The sequence below is a fragment of the Nematolebias whitei genome, chromosome 9 (genome assembly GCF_014905685.2).
Source record: "Nematolebias whitei isolate Nwh7 chromosome 9, NemWhi1, whole genome shotgun sequence".
NCBI lineage: Eukaryota > Metazoa > Chordata > Actinopteri > Cyprinodontiformes > Rivulidae > Nematolebias > Nematolebias whitei.
The window spans coordinates 26,562,714-26,576,774 of NC_056506.1; the positions used below are offsets into that span (position 1 = coordinate 26,562,714).

General features: G+C 40.1%; 1 protein-coding gene across 1 annotated transcript in view; it reads left to right on the forward strand.

Moving 5' to 3' along the window:
• LOC119415029 (TSC22 domain family protein 2) overlaps positions 1-10,360 on the forward strand; it is a 44,049-nt gene extending 33,689 nt beyond the window's left edge. Inside the window, exons 2-3 of the mRNA XM_037682158.1 lie at positions 7,177-7,228; positions 9,599-10,360. Coding sequence (XP_037538086.1) covers positions 7,177-7,228; positions 9,599-9,913 — 367 coding nt within the window. The 3' untranslated portion in view covers positions 9,914-10,360. The remainder of the gene's footprint in view (positions 1-7,176; positions 7,229-9,598) is intronic.
• Positions 10,361-14,061: the final 3,701 nt, after the last annotated feature.

Below are 14,061 nucleotides of genomic sequence, written 5' to 3' on the forward strand. Positions count from 1 at the left end.
GAACATCCCGCTGATAATCAGCTGAGTGCTTCCTGACTTAACTGGATGAGAGAGGGAGGCTATGCCCCCTCATGGAGATGATCAGTTTTTCAGTTTTAAAATAAAGCAAATAATTAAATTATTAAATGGGTTTGTAAATGAGCCAGTGAAGTTATGAAAGTGAACACATATGGTTACAGCTATAAAAGTTTGTCCCTCTAGTGGACAAAAGCTTAATGACACATTCTCTTTATTTCCTTAACACTCAGAATTGGATGACTGAAAAATAGTATGGTTATTTGAATAAATATATATCTATATGATCATAATCGTTAGCATTTAATGCTGCAAGAAATCCATTCATTTTCTGTTGCCACTTGTGTGTTTTTGTACTGTAAGAGGAAATCAGAAAGACCACTGCCCAGTTTCAAACCTGTGATCTTATTACTGCAAGGCAACATTTTTAACCCAGTTACCCTGCAGCTTACACCTAAAAAAAAATAAGTTTCATGGACAAGTTGGCTTTGTGTGGCCATTAGGGCATTAACAGAGTACTCGAGTAATCTACACATCGATTGCTAGGACATCTATCGATGTTAAAAATGTAAAGTCGGGTATCCGTAGTGACGTCATATTATGTGACCACGTATGACCGTAGGGGGCGGTGTTGCACTGTTGCAGGTCACAGAGTATGGTGTAACACCGGGTCCAGTCCACCGAACCAGAACCAGTTTTTGCCGTGCTGCACGTTTCTTCACGTTTGCAGTTTAATAATAATAACTAATGGTTTAGTTTTTCCTGTGACTTATTTGCAGTATGATAAATGGTAGGAGCATAAAATACGCTCCCAATGTTTTGATGGTCTTTTTTTTGTGTAAATTACCTTTTTTTGCGGTTTTATTTATTTATTTATTTTTGTATGTTGAAATCTATGACGTCATCAAATACTCGAGTCCTACTCGGGTTTTATTATGTTAATGTCGAGTTTAAAAATTATTTACTCGTTCAACCCCTAGTGGCCATATGACACCAACCCCAAATCTCACCAGGTTTTGGGTCTACAGACTGTTGAATCTGAGTCTTTCACAGGGTTCTCTACTTCCTCATGTGGGTTGTGAAGCCCTATCACTTGAGTTTTAAATATGAAACATTTATGCAACATCATTTCTCTCAAAATGGTCACAGTTGTTGCAGAAGCGTAACCATCTTGCACTTATCTGAATTTTGCTTAATTTCCATTTTGTCTTGAGTGCTATAGCTGTATTTTGACACCTACGGGGTGTCTCTACTCTGAAATAAAAAATATCCTAGACAGTAGTCCTGGTTTAAAATCTGTTGATAAATAATTATTGAAAAATTGGTCAAAATCTGCCTATCTGTTTCTGAAGTGTGCTCCAGCTGCCTAGGTAGATGGAGGTGAACAACAAAATACAGTCGAGCCTCGGTGACAAATCAGTTATAATAAAATAAGGCACATGTAATTAGTTTTTACACCACTCCCAGTCAAAAAAACAAAACAAAAAACAAGCTGCACAGCGCTCACTGTAATGGTCATTTTCTACACCCAATGAAAGGTACGGCCTTAAACTTTCTTTTTACCCACATAAAACTTGTGATCTGCTCAAGATAATTTAACAAAACTTGATGCACATTTGCATCATCACTAGGCGGAGTGTCACATACACTTTTCATCACCCCCAAGTCCAAGTTCAAGATCACAAATCAAGGTCAAACGTTACACAAGGCTTGTCCAGGCTGTAACTTTTGAACGCTGAAGATAATTTATTGAAACTTGATTTGTACCTTGACTAAATAGCAGGTTGCAAAAATATTTTCATCACCCCAGCCCTAAGGTCAAGGTCACAAATTAAGATCAAAGTGATGCAAGATATTTGATTGAAACGGTACTTGAATATTTTTCTGTCTGTGCTTCAAAATGTCACAAAAGTTAGCCATCACAATGTCATTGTATAGATTTTGCTGTTAATATATGCAGCAAAGATTGCAGTTTTATAAGCTGTACACACTAAGTTAGGTTGTGGTTTTCAAAGATTTGCTGCTCAAAACGCCCAACCATGCTCTGTTGGTGTCTGTAACAAACATTTATAGTTCAGTGAGGCTACGTTTGAAAACCTTTTGCGAGTTTAAATGTTTCACCAACTTGTCTCCCAACAGTTGCACCTCAGTGAAATGGGGCCTTTAGCATAGTTGTGCTATAGCAAGAATGTCCATTTTAAACTAAAAAAAAGTTCAAGACAAAACCAACTGGACTTCATTTGTAACAAAAGACGTTTCGCTTCTCATCCAAGGATCTTTTTCAATTCAAAAGAACAGGGAGTGTGGGGATCGAGTTAGGCCTTATTTACATGGACACAGCAGGAGGAAACATAGGGTTTTTTTTTTATTTGAGGAAAATATCAGCGTTGACACTGACGGATTTTGTGTTATAAAGCTGAGGTAAGCTAGATACATATGCAGATTGTCCTCTCACTCCTCACAATAAAGGATCATTAGGGTCTTTGTTGGTCTGACTCGCAGAGGATCCACTCTGGTCACATGGATGAAATTCCGGAAAGATGTGAAAATAAATGGGTATCAATCCCAAAGCTGCATTTTAAGACACTCAGCTGTTCACCTACACCTCAAGGATAAGGGACACTCATCTGAGGACCAAAATGTTCACATTTTGGACCGAGAAGACAGATGGTTTGGAGTGGGTGGTGAAGGGAGCTATTTATGTGTAATGAGAGAAACCATCTTTAAACAGAGGAGGAGGTCTCAGATTTCAACTTTCAAAAACTTAAAATGCAGCTTTAGGACTGATACCCAGCCATTTTCACACCTATCAAGAATTTCATCCATTTTCTGTTCAGTGCCCTGAGATGACTTCTGTTGTGACTTGGCACTCTATAAATAAACTGAATTGAATTGACCAGAGTGGCTCCTCTGTGAGTCAGACTAACAAAGACCCTAACGATCCTCTATTGTGATGAGTGAGAGGACAATCTACATGTCTCTACCGTAATTCTCGGGCTAAAGAACGCACCTGTCTCTAAGCCGCACTTATGAATTATAAGATAAATCATAATTTTGTACATAAATAAGACGCTTCAGTTATTTAGCCGCAGGCATCCACCGTTCTTCATCAGGATCTGTGCTCCCAGCCTGCTCTTGCTGTGTGCAACTTTCTTGTTGTAGTACAAGAATCAGCCAGCACATGGCGTTTCACAGAATATACACTGCCCGGCCAAAAAAAATAAAAAATTGCCACCTGGATTTAACTAAGCAAATAGGTACGAACCTCCTATTGGATAATTACTGCATGGGAGATTATCTTTCAGCTGGTAGCAAGTTGTTTAACCCCAACTGGTGTAATGAGTTGCTTCTCATTTCTTAAACAACCACGTCGAATGACACATCGCGTAGTTGTGGAAAAGATGTCAGTCTGTTTGAGAAGGGTCAAATCATCGGCATGCATCAAGCAGAGAAAACGTCTAAGGAGATTGCAAAAACTACTAAAATTGGGTTAAGAACAGTCCAACACATTATTAAAAACTGGAAGGTTAGTGGGGACCCATCGTCTTCAAGGAAGAAATTTATAAGAAAAAAACCTGAATGATCATGATCGGCGATCACTTAAACGTTTGGTGAAATCAAATCGAAGAAAAACAACAGTAGTACTCAGGGCTATTTTTAATACAATTCAATTCAAATATACTTTATTAATCCCAAAGGGAAATTAATTGTTGTAGCTCATCTTGGTTTCATTAGTTGTTCTAGATGCTGAAGTCTTTGGGCAGGAAGGATCTCTTGTAGCAGTCCGTCCCACAGCGGATCCGAAGAAACTGGCTGCAGATGTCAATCCATCCACCCAGACCCAGCAGACCTCTCGGTCCTCTTGGGCAGCAGGACCGCCTCATTGTCAGGCAGAACTTCACCCTGAGTGATGGCCATTTCTCCCAGCAGCCTGCCAAGCCCCTTGTTGCCGCAGACTTAACTGCAAGTGCCGGGGATGATCTTAGTCCTCCCGCTGTCACAAGCTGTGTTTCTCGCTACCTCCAATATCTCTGTAGTCAGGCACTCGAGCACTGCCTCCAGGTAGACGGGAATGCATCCACGGCACCTCCTTTTCAACTCATTTGGGATTTGGGGCTGTAGTTGAAAATTGAGCTTTTCAGATGTTAATCAGCTGCTCCCAGTTGTCCCACCCTGTTATGGTTACGCATCATAACAAATGTCCAGAAGTAAAAAAAAAAAAAAATGTTTCAGTAAAAATTCTGCCAGCTGCACAGCATCTGATACCAGAGGAAGTAATCATCCGAAAAAAGCTATTTGCATTCAGAAAGAAAAAAAAAAATTAAAGTTTTCAAAAGCAAAATCTTAGAATGAATGTGAGAGGTACTCCAACATGCAGCCACCTTGAGTGGCGCAATTCTGGAATAATAGTGAAAGTAAGAGCATTTCCACACACACAATGTGAAAGGAACTCAAAGGATTGGGACTGAAAATCTGTGTAGCCTTAAGAAAACCACTAATCGGTGAGGCTAACCAGAAAAAAAGGCTTCAATTTGCCAGGGAGCATAAAGATTGGACTCTGGAGCAATGGAAGAAGGTCATGTGGTCTGATGAGTCCATATTGACCCTGTTCCAGAGGGATGGGTGCATCAGGGTAAGAAGAGAGGCAGGTGAAGTGATGCACCCATCATGCCTAGTGCCTAGTCATCAATGAAAGATCTTGGTGAAAAATGAATGCAACACTGGATGAAAATAGTTCTTGTGACATTGCAGAAACTTATCGAAACAATGCCACAGTGAATGCATGACGTAATCAAAGCTAAAGGCAGTCCAACAAAATATTAGTGTGACTTTTTTTTTTTGGGGGGGGGGGGGCAACTTTTTTGGGGGGCCAGACAGTGTAGCTGGCTTTCAACACATGCTCAGACTGCATGATCATCACGAGTATTAATGAAACTTCTCTCTCTGACTCATGGTTACAACCATTATACCTTCAAAATGAACACAATAACTATCTAAGCATAATCACTGGACAGAACAGCGCCAAACACCTACGTCACTGAAATTATTTAAAAATTATATACCGGTAAATATTATCCTCAAGTCTTATCGAGGTCATGTGACCGGAAATCAAATAGTACCGGTAAAATACAGTAAATATTCATTAAATTAGCACCATTGATTTTTATTGGCAAACACTTTTGTTAACAACTGCTGTTTTTAAATGTACTTTCTAAATAAATTTGACGTGAATTCTGCTCAGCAGAGCTCATATGATGAAATGGAGGAAGGAATGGGGAACAGCCCCCCCACCCTGTTGTCCCCTCCGTTCTGTGTGGAGCCTAAATGAGATATTGGTATTTAAACACATATTTACCACACAGAAAGATTTTTTTAAAACTTTTATTTAAATATGCATCAGTTTGACTGCTTTAAAAATAAATCTGACAAATTCTCCACTGCTTTTGAGCTCTCATGACTGACAGGGGAGGGGGAAGACCCCCTCTGTTGTTATCCGCTTTGTGTTCGGATGTGACTTTAAAATGAGATCCTGGTATTTAAATGCATATTTACCGACACAGAAATATGTCACACAGAAATAATTTTAAAGCTTTTATTCAAACAGGTACCAGACTTGACTGCTTTTGCGTCTCCAATCCTGACCATCCACACGTTGATGCAGCTTACGGGCTGCAGATGTTTCCTCCTCAACAGCTGATCTGTCGCTTTTAACATGAAAGCTGCATCATAAGAAATTCTCTGTGCGTTTTCTATTATCGCTGAACAAAAGAACAGGTCTGTGCATGAAGCATAAAATAAAGTAACAACATGGGAATGATCTGAAGTAATTAACGTCTATCTTGGGGGATGGTCCTGGAGAGTACCTCGTTGGTCATTCAGGTTTGACTTCTGGTCACATGATGACAGAGTGGGTGGAGTTATGGTTGGATATTTGAAACAATGAGCAAGAGGTTTGATATATCTGATTACTTGAGGGCATTCTCTCTGTGTCAGAAACACCTGCGCCCATGAGGGGTGGGGTGCTGGGAGGCACGAGTGCCCAAATGGAGTTTCCCTTCTCAAAAGGAAAATGTTAGTCAGCTGCAGGAAGTTACCAAGAGACGGCAGGAAGTCTTTCAAAATATAAAAATTTAACTTTTGGAAATTATGAAAAAATACATAAATAAGACGCTTCCGCATATAAACCGTGGGGTACAAAGTGTAAGAAAAATGTAGCGGCTTTTACACTGACAATTACAGTAGCTTACCTTAGCTTTATAACTCGATCACCACACTGCCTGTTGTTTGAATTCACAAAGCTCCTCAGATGAGAAGCGAAACGTCTTCAGTTACAAATGAAGTCCAGTTGTTTTTGTCTTAATCTTTTTTGAATTTACCATGTCCTGGATGACTGAGAATCTTCACCAGCATAGTCCTTTTAAAACCTGACCAGGGTCTTTTTGTGTGGAGTTGCAGGGTCTCTCTGTTCATGTGGTTTGTTTTTCCAAAACCTACGATTTCCTCAAACAGTTCAGAAATATTCAGGTTTGGTTAATAACTAAAGATTCAAAATTAGCCCTAAGATGGACTGGTAAACTATCCAGGGTGTACCCCCGTTCTGCTTAATGGCCACTGGAGATTGGAACCTGCTCCCCAAGGCCCAACAAGAGCATTAATTATTTATAGAAAATAGACGGTGGATGATTGTTTTGCTTCAGGCTGTTTTCAGTAAAATCCTTGAATATATTTTAAAAAATACCATTTTGCTATTATTAAAGTCCAGCATTTTGTTAATGCATCTTAAGTCCAATTTGTTGCCAGTTTTCAACAAAAAAGCAAGCCATTAGTCTTCTTTAAAGCTAAAATAAACATGAGCTCTTATTACCAGGCTGTTGAAAGCAGTGCTTGTGCTGGAGGAACCAAACCAAAAATGAAGTTTCAAAAAGTTTAATAAAATTACTCTATTTAATCTAAGAATTTTCTGACACCAAGAACTGATATCTGAATTTATTGACACGTGTCTGCTAACAGGCAGCCAAGAGAGTTTGCTGTGTTTGAACTGACAATGCTTCAAACTTGTGAAGTTAAAAAAAATTCCTCTGGAAAAATGAACGTCCTCCTAAAAAAACGGCTGAACGAAACCCTAAAACTAACATGAATATTCTCTTTGTTTTGCTACAGTGCCTCTGGAGCCAACATCGTTGCCATTGATAATAAAATTGAACAAGCAATGGTGAGTAATCAGCTTACTTTGTTCCCCCGGGAGTTTTTTCATTTTCCTCTTTTACAACATGAAGAGGGTGTAGAGTGGCATGAACAGATAAACGTGGTTAAAGGAATATTCTGGCCATTCTTACAATCTGAAAGTGGCTTTATTTGGGTCATTTGCAAGAGTGAGTTGCAACAGCAAGCTGTAACACTTCCTGTACAGCATGGGGGCACTTCTAATAGGAGTTTTTCAATAACTGCTGGGATATATAATATACTGAGAAAGTAGGTTAGCTCAAACTGTTGTGACTAGAGCTCGATCGATGTGGAAATTTTGGCTATCACCAATACTGATATTGGGAGGGGAAGCCGACTGCCGATAACTAATATAATGGCTGGACATTTTTTATCTTTGTCCACCCTCAAGAATGTAAGAAAACGGTGAGTGGAGCAGAGCTTGTTTATTTATCGCAGCTGTTGGCAACCATGAAGCTAAGCTAATCCAGATCCACGCTGTAGCTAGTCCCACAGTAGGTTTACAAATGGTGCAGTGGTCATAAAAACAGTCTTCCTAACGTGGGTTCACATTTTTCTATCCTCCACTATTCACCATAAAGTTATCAAGTGTGTTACAAAACTATACGTTAAACAAAGAAACACACTTCCTTGTTCATTGTTTAGTCAGTTTCGTATGATAAAGTCCTTCTTAGTATTGACCACAGCAGAGTTGATTTTTGTTTTGTAGAGAAGTAAAGATTTCAGACAAACAATGCATTTTGTTGAGGACAACAAAGATAACGTTACTAACACTGATATATTTTTACCTCTACGTTAGATTTATTGTTCTGGATAAAGTTTTACAAAGCAATAACCTATGTTAAATGCTAGCTTGCTAACTTGAGAGGCACATAGCTAATGACAAGCAGTTTGGAGGATTGAAGATAATTTATTTTTGTTGATTTATTTTACAGATCAATTAAAATAAACTTGCTCTGTTCAATAAAATATGTTACACAGTTCTGCTCCCTGCTTGTCTGTGCTGAATGTGAAAGTGAAACCTAAGTGAACAGCCATGACTTAAAAGTAGTCTTTATGCGTCCACTGCTGGATACATGTACAATTGCGGCTGCTTCACAGCATTTTAGGGGTGAAAATTAGAAACGCTTATATCTGCGAATAATGGGACAATTATCACTGATACCAGTACGTCCCCAAATGTCGATACTGGCCTAAATTCTCAACCCTTCCGATATATCGGTCAGGCTCTAGTTGGGACCATTGAAGGTACAGGAGAATCTACACACATCCCGTAGGGGTGCGCCGATAAATCGGCCCCAATTTCCTTAATTTTGGAAAATCGGCCGATACTTGCATGAGAAACCGGTTTTACTGTTTGGTTTTTGTTGTTTGTTTGTTTTAACAACAATTGTGTGAACTTATATTTCAGAGCACTGCCACTACCTCACGGCCAGTTAAAATAAGTTTGTATTGTTTCTAGGATATTGTTCCAGGGTATGTTTTTCAATAAAATAAGATTGGACAATTGAAGGTGCATTGTGACCTTAAAACACCTGAAAGTGTCGCTTATAAAACAAAATCGGTATCGGCAGGTCAGACTTTTTAGAAATCGGTGATCAGCCAGAAAACTGCAATCGGTGCACCTCTAACATCCCACCTTCTTCTATTCAGAATTTACAATAAGCCACATTTGAACATACGACAGTAATGTAAGAACAACACATCAACAACAATCAACACCCAAAGAAATCTTGCATGTATTTACAAGTTTACACCAAGGTTAGTGGTATTGACTAGAGGTGGGGCCACTTTCAGTGCAAATGTAATAGTTAAAAAAAACCACTTGCATAAACCACAGTGAACTGTTTAAGATTTAGTCAAGTGCTAATATAAAAATATTACATAAACACTAATCTGTAAACCTTTGCATCACAGTCAGAGGTTTGGTTCAGTAGGTGGGACGCTCGGTTCTGTTGACAGGGCGGGGCGCCCTGCTTGTATTATGGTAGGGGAAACACTGAGTTCCCAAAGAATCACAAACAAATTATAATTCACTATATTTTAAAGATGTAAAAAATAGATTTTAATATTTGCTTTAGCACAAACCGCAATAAAATTTGAGCTTCTAGTAATTTCAGGATGGCAGCAATCCACTCTTCGGCCAACCGTTCTCATCCTGTCAGACTTGAACCTTCTCCAAGAAGGAATATCTTTAAAAAATCTTGTTTAAAGTAGATCCTTTGTTTAAGGTTGTTCTTTATATTTAGTTTATTTATTTGTGTTTCAGATGAAGCATCCACTGAAAGCTCAGCAGCATCAAACATGTCTGCTGTGTGTTTATTTGCCGTACACCGTTGACCCGTGTTGTGTTCCTCAGGACCTGGTGAAAAGCCATCTGATGTATGCAGTGCGTGAGGAGGTGGAGGTCTTAAAGGAGCAGATCAAGGAGCTGTTTGAGAGGAACTCTGTCCTGGAGAGAGAGAACGCCGTGCTCAAGTCTCTGGCCAACAGCGAGCAGCTGTCTCAGCTGTCCTCCCAGGCGCCCACCGCTGCCCCCGCCGCCACGCCGTCGCAGCAAGGACTCAGCCCCCCTCAGCTCCAGCAGCAGCACCCCAAGCCCCAGCAGCTCCAGACTCCTCAGCCCCAGACTCAGCTGGACGCCGGACAGCAACCCAACGTCACCTCGGCTTGAAGTGCACCTGCCCTGCTGTGCACAGGACAGAAAACCAACAGGAGAGGAGCATCTTGTACAACTTGTCATAATTGGTGTCTGTGAAATTAAAAAGAAGAAAAAAACTTGTCCTTAGCCACCAGCTTGACCACAGAGTACAATGTGTGTGTGTGTGTGTGTGTGTGCGTGTGCGTGTGTGTAAGAGTGAGGGAGACTGAGCAGTGTGTGTGTGCATCTGTACCGTGGGCCTTTCCAGTGTTAATGCAATCATAGAGAGTGACAGAGAACTTGGAGGAAGTGTGGAGGAGAGAAGGAGCTTCTGGGTGAGTTGGTGGGAGGAGTGGGGCGTTGGTTTGATTTATTTTTTTTGGTGATGCCATCTATTCTAAACAACCCGAGCTGAACCAAGCTTCACAATCTGACCTGAGACCTGCTGAAACGGGCTGCAGACAGTTCTGAGTGTAACGGACAGACCGAGACGTGATTGTTGATAAAAGTGATTATTTTTTTAAAGACATAGCGTGGGTAGATGGGTCTTTTTAACCTGGTTGTTTCATGTTGTCATACAAGAAATGGGAACGTATTTTTTTTTCTCCCCCCCCCCCCCCCCGGAGCGTCACACCGCTGCCGTTACTTTCACATCAACTCTTGCATCTGTCGTTGGTTGAGTTCTACTGTCATAAGTGTTTTATTTATTACAGGGCTGCTACTTTGAAAACATGAACAATTGGTTGACCCGTGGCCCGATGACCCGTTTCCTTCTTTTTGTTTTTTACAGTGTTTTAACAGATCGGCCAAACTTCCCATACATCGCTCTGTGAAGAAACGTAGGCAAAAAATAATAATCTGACAAATGTTTAACACTAACTCTGATATTACGCTGCGATTGCCAATTCATTAGCTTGAGCCCAATTGAATGTAACTTTTTGTATAGTATAAAGTATTACCAGCCTTGACGGGCAACATCAGATGTTTATCAAGGGGGGGGGGGGGGCGGCTGTGTTGAAGAAAACCTAATTAGTTAATCTTAAAGCAATTTAGTATTCTCATACCCTCCTTGCATTTTGTTTTCTCCAGTGGTGGTGGGGGGGACGTGAAGCTGTGAAATCGTTCAACAAACAACGTACGTCAACCAAAGATGCGAAGCTGTGTAAATTGATTATTTTTGAAATGCACACATGTAATTTTTATTTTATTTTATTTTGTTCCTCCTTCACAAGAGATTTTTTTTGTTGCTGTTCGGCATGTTCTGCATGATCTGTAATCTTCAAACCACTTTCTTACCTCATTTTTATTCAGCACTCTTATTGTAAGATAGCCTGTGAACAGTGTAAATGGGGGGGGGGGGGGGGGTGTTGCTGAACAGCGTGTTGAAAATAAACTTAGTGTTATGGACACTAGTGGCAGAAAAATGAAGTGAGCCATGTTTTGTTCATTGAAATGGTGTTTGACTTTCATATGCCAATAGTTTTGTTACTTTGCAAATTTTAATGTATTTAAATAAAAGCAATATTCAGATTCCAGAGAGGCCTCTCTTTAAGCTCCTGAAACCAGTTTGTGTAGGAGGAATGTGTCGACCTAAAGACGCTCGTTACGACCTGCTGGAGTACAGCTGGTGGCAGAAGTGTTCGCCCCCTGTGGTTTTGTTTCACCTTCCAACCTGGAATTTAAATTGTAATGGTGTGAATGTTTATGAAGCATTCTCACTATTGTGATCCATTTTTCTTCAGTACGATTTTCAGCATCTTTTTTCTTGTTCCACAATTTTTGTGCCATTTCAGCAATTCAAAAATCAAAATCCAACATTTTTCAGTCAGGTCATCTGGACAGTTTCTTTTTTTTTTTTTGTGCTGAAACGTTTCGCCTTCGATCCAGAAGGCTTCATCAGTCAAGGAAACGCACAACAAAACGGATTCTTCCCCCAACAGCTTACTCCAAAAGTGGAACAAACCAGTTATGTTGGTGCTAAGATGGTCTCTTTGTCATGCCCCCTCCTCCAAAAATAAATAAAATTTTCAGCTCTTTCAGGACAATCCTGCTATGACTTTTGGTATTGGTCCAACTTCAACTTTTTTAAATATTTAGACTTTTCTGACATTTTTTTCCTCATAAGAAATGAACTGAGCTCATTTTACATCCTTCAAATCTTTAGATCGGTTCACAACCTTTCACTGCTCTTTCACATTTTGTTCTGATTCAGATTCTTTGTGCAAATTAAAAAAAAAAAATCTGCAACGTTCAGCTAATTTCAGCTGTTTTGTGCTCCTTTCAGATTCTTTCTGCTAACTACAACATTTCCGTACGTCTTCTAACTTCTTTCTGCAAATTTTAGCTTGTTTTACATTTTCAGCTAACTTTTTAGCTAATTTTATCTGTTTTCAGATAAATCCAAGTTTTTTTTATTATTTCTGCTAGTTGTTTTTCTCCAGGTACTCCAGTTTCCTCTCACAGACCAAAAACATGCATGTTAGGCTGATTGGTAACTCTAAATTGTCTCTAGGTGTGAGTGAGAGAGTGAATGGTTGGTTGTCTCTGTGTCCCTGTGATGGACTGGAGACATGTACAGGATGTACCCCTTCCCTTACACAGTGATTGCTGAACATGGGCACTGGCGACCCCCAAAATGGAAGAAGCGGGTAAAAGATAATGGATGGATGGTTTCAACTTTTCTGCTATTTCAACTACCATTTAGCTGTTTTTGTGCTGAATTTAGCTTTTTCAGCGAATTCCACATTTTTGCGCTCATTTTCGCTCCTTCCACTACCTTTGGTAGTTTTCTTTCTGCCCTTTCAGCTACTTTTAGCTAATATCAACTTTGTTTTTTTTTTTGCAGGTTTCCTATTTTTTTTGCCAAGTTCTGTTTATTTAAACCAAATTCACCAAATGTGTTTTCTGCTTTCTTCTGCTAACTTTGTCTTGTTCTTCAATTTCAGCTACATTTCAACATGGTTTTAGCTAATTTCAGCTGTTTTTCAGCAAGTTCTTCTGCAATAAGCGTTCACACTGCAGGAAATGCAACTTCTCTATATGAAGGAACCACCTGTTTAGACTTCTGACCAACATTCATCATTCCCGCAACTGCTGAAGATTTTTAGAAATTTTTATTACAGGCAATAAATACAGAAGACCCTTCAAATTAAATGTGTGTGTGTGTGTGGGGGGGGGGGACTTCAATTATTTCTGAGAACAATGAATGGTTTGCATAATTCTCTTCAGAAACCATGTGGATGTTTGATCACAGCGTATTTCCACATTCTAATATACACTTCTTAATAGTGCAGGCTGCCACCTACACAGACATCATGAAGGCCAAGGAACTCTACAAAAGTCAGAGAAAGTTGTCAGCAGGGTAAGGTTATTTTTCTTTAAAATCTCAAACCCTGAACGTCCCACGCACCATTAAAGCCATTACTGCCACAGCCAACCAGCCAAGAGAGGGTTCATCAAAGTTCAGAGCAGACGAGGAGAGCTGTGATTAAAGAAGTAACCAAGACAACCTCATGCATGCTCAATAGTCCAGGTAGAAAAATCTAAAAAAGTTAAGTCTGGTCCTCTGGACGGGTTCAAACAACAAAAAGTAACCAAGGCGACCTCCATGGAGCAGGAGAGCTTTTCTGCAGAGACGGGAGGAGGTGTCCACAGGCTCGAGCTGCAGTCAGGCTTTGTAGAAAAGTGGAATGGGAAAAGTCCCAAGTCATTGGAGAACCCTTAACCACGTAAAAGATGCTGTGATCAATGGAGACTATAATTCATCTTTTTGACCAATAAGCTGTCTGATGTCCACCTGACACCACCATAATGACAGCATTGAAGCATGGTTGTGGCAGCATCATGCTGTGAAGGTTTCCAGCAGCAGGAACTGAGGTCAGAGTTGAAGATGAGACTGAGATGTTTAGCAGGACAAGGACCCTAAACACACGGCTGAAGCAACACACTGGTTGAAGGAGAACTCCAAGGTCCTAGAATGGTCCAACAGTTTGAAGGATTTAAAGTTTGTTGGACACCAGTGGCACGGTGGATCAGCTGGTAGAGCTGGCAATAGCTCTACTGTTGTACTCTGTTGATTGCGAGATAGTCGCAGGTTCAAATCCCGGCCCGGGACTTGTCAGGGTGGAGTTTGCATGTTCTCTCTGTGCATGCGTTTCCTCCCACAGACCGAAAACATGCAT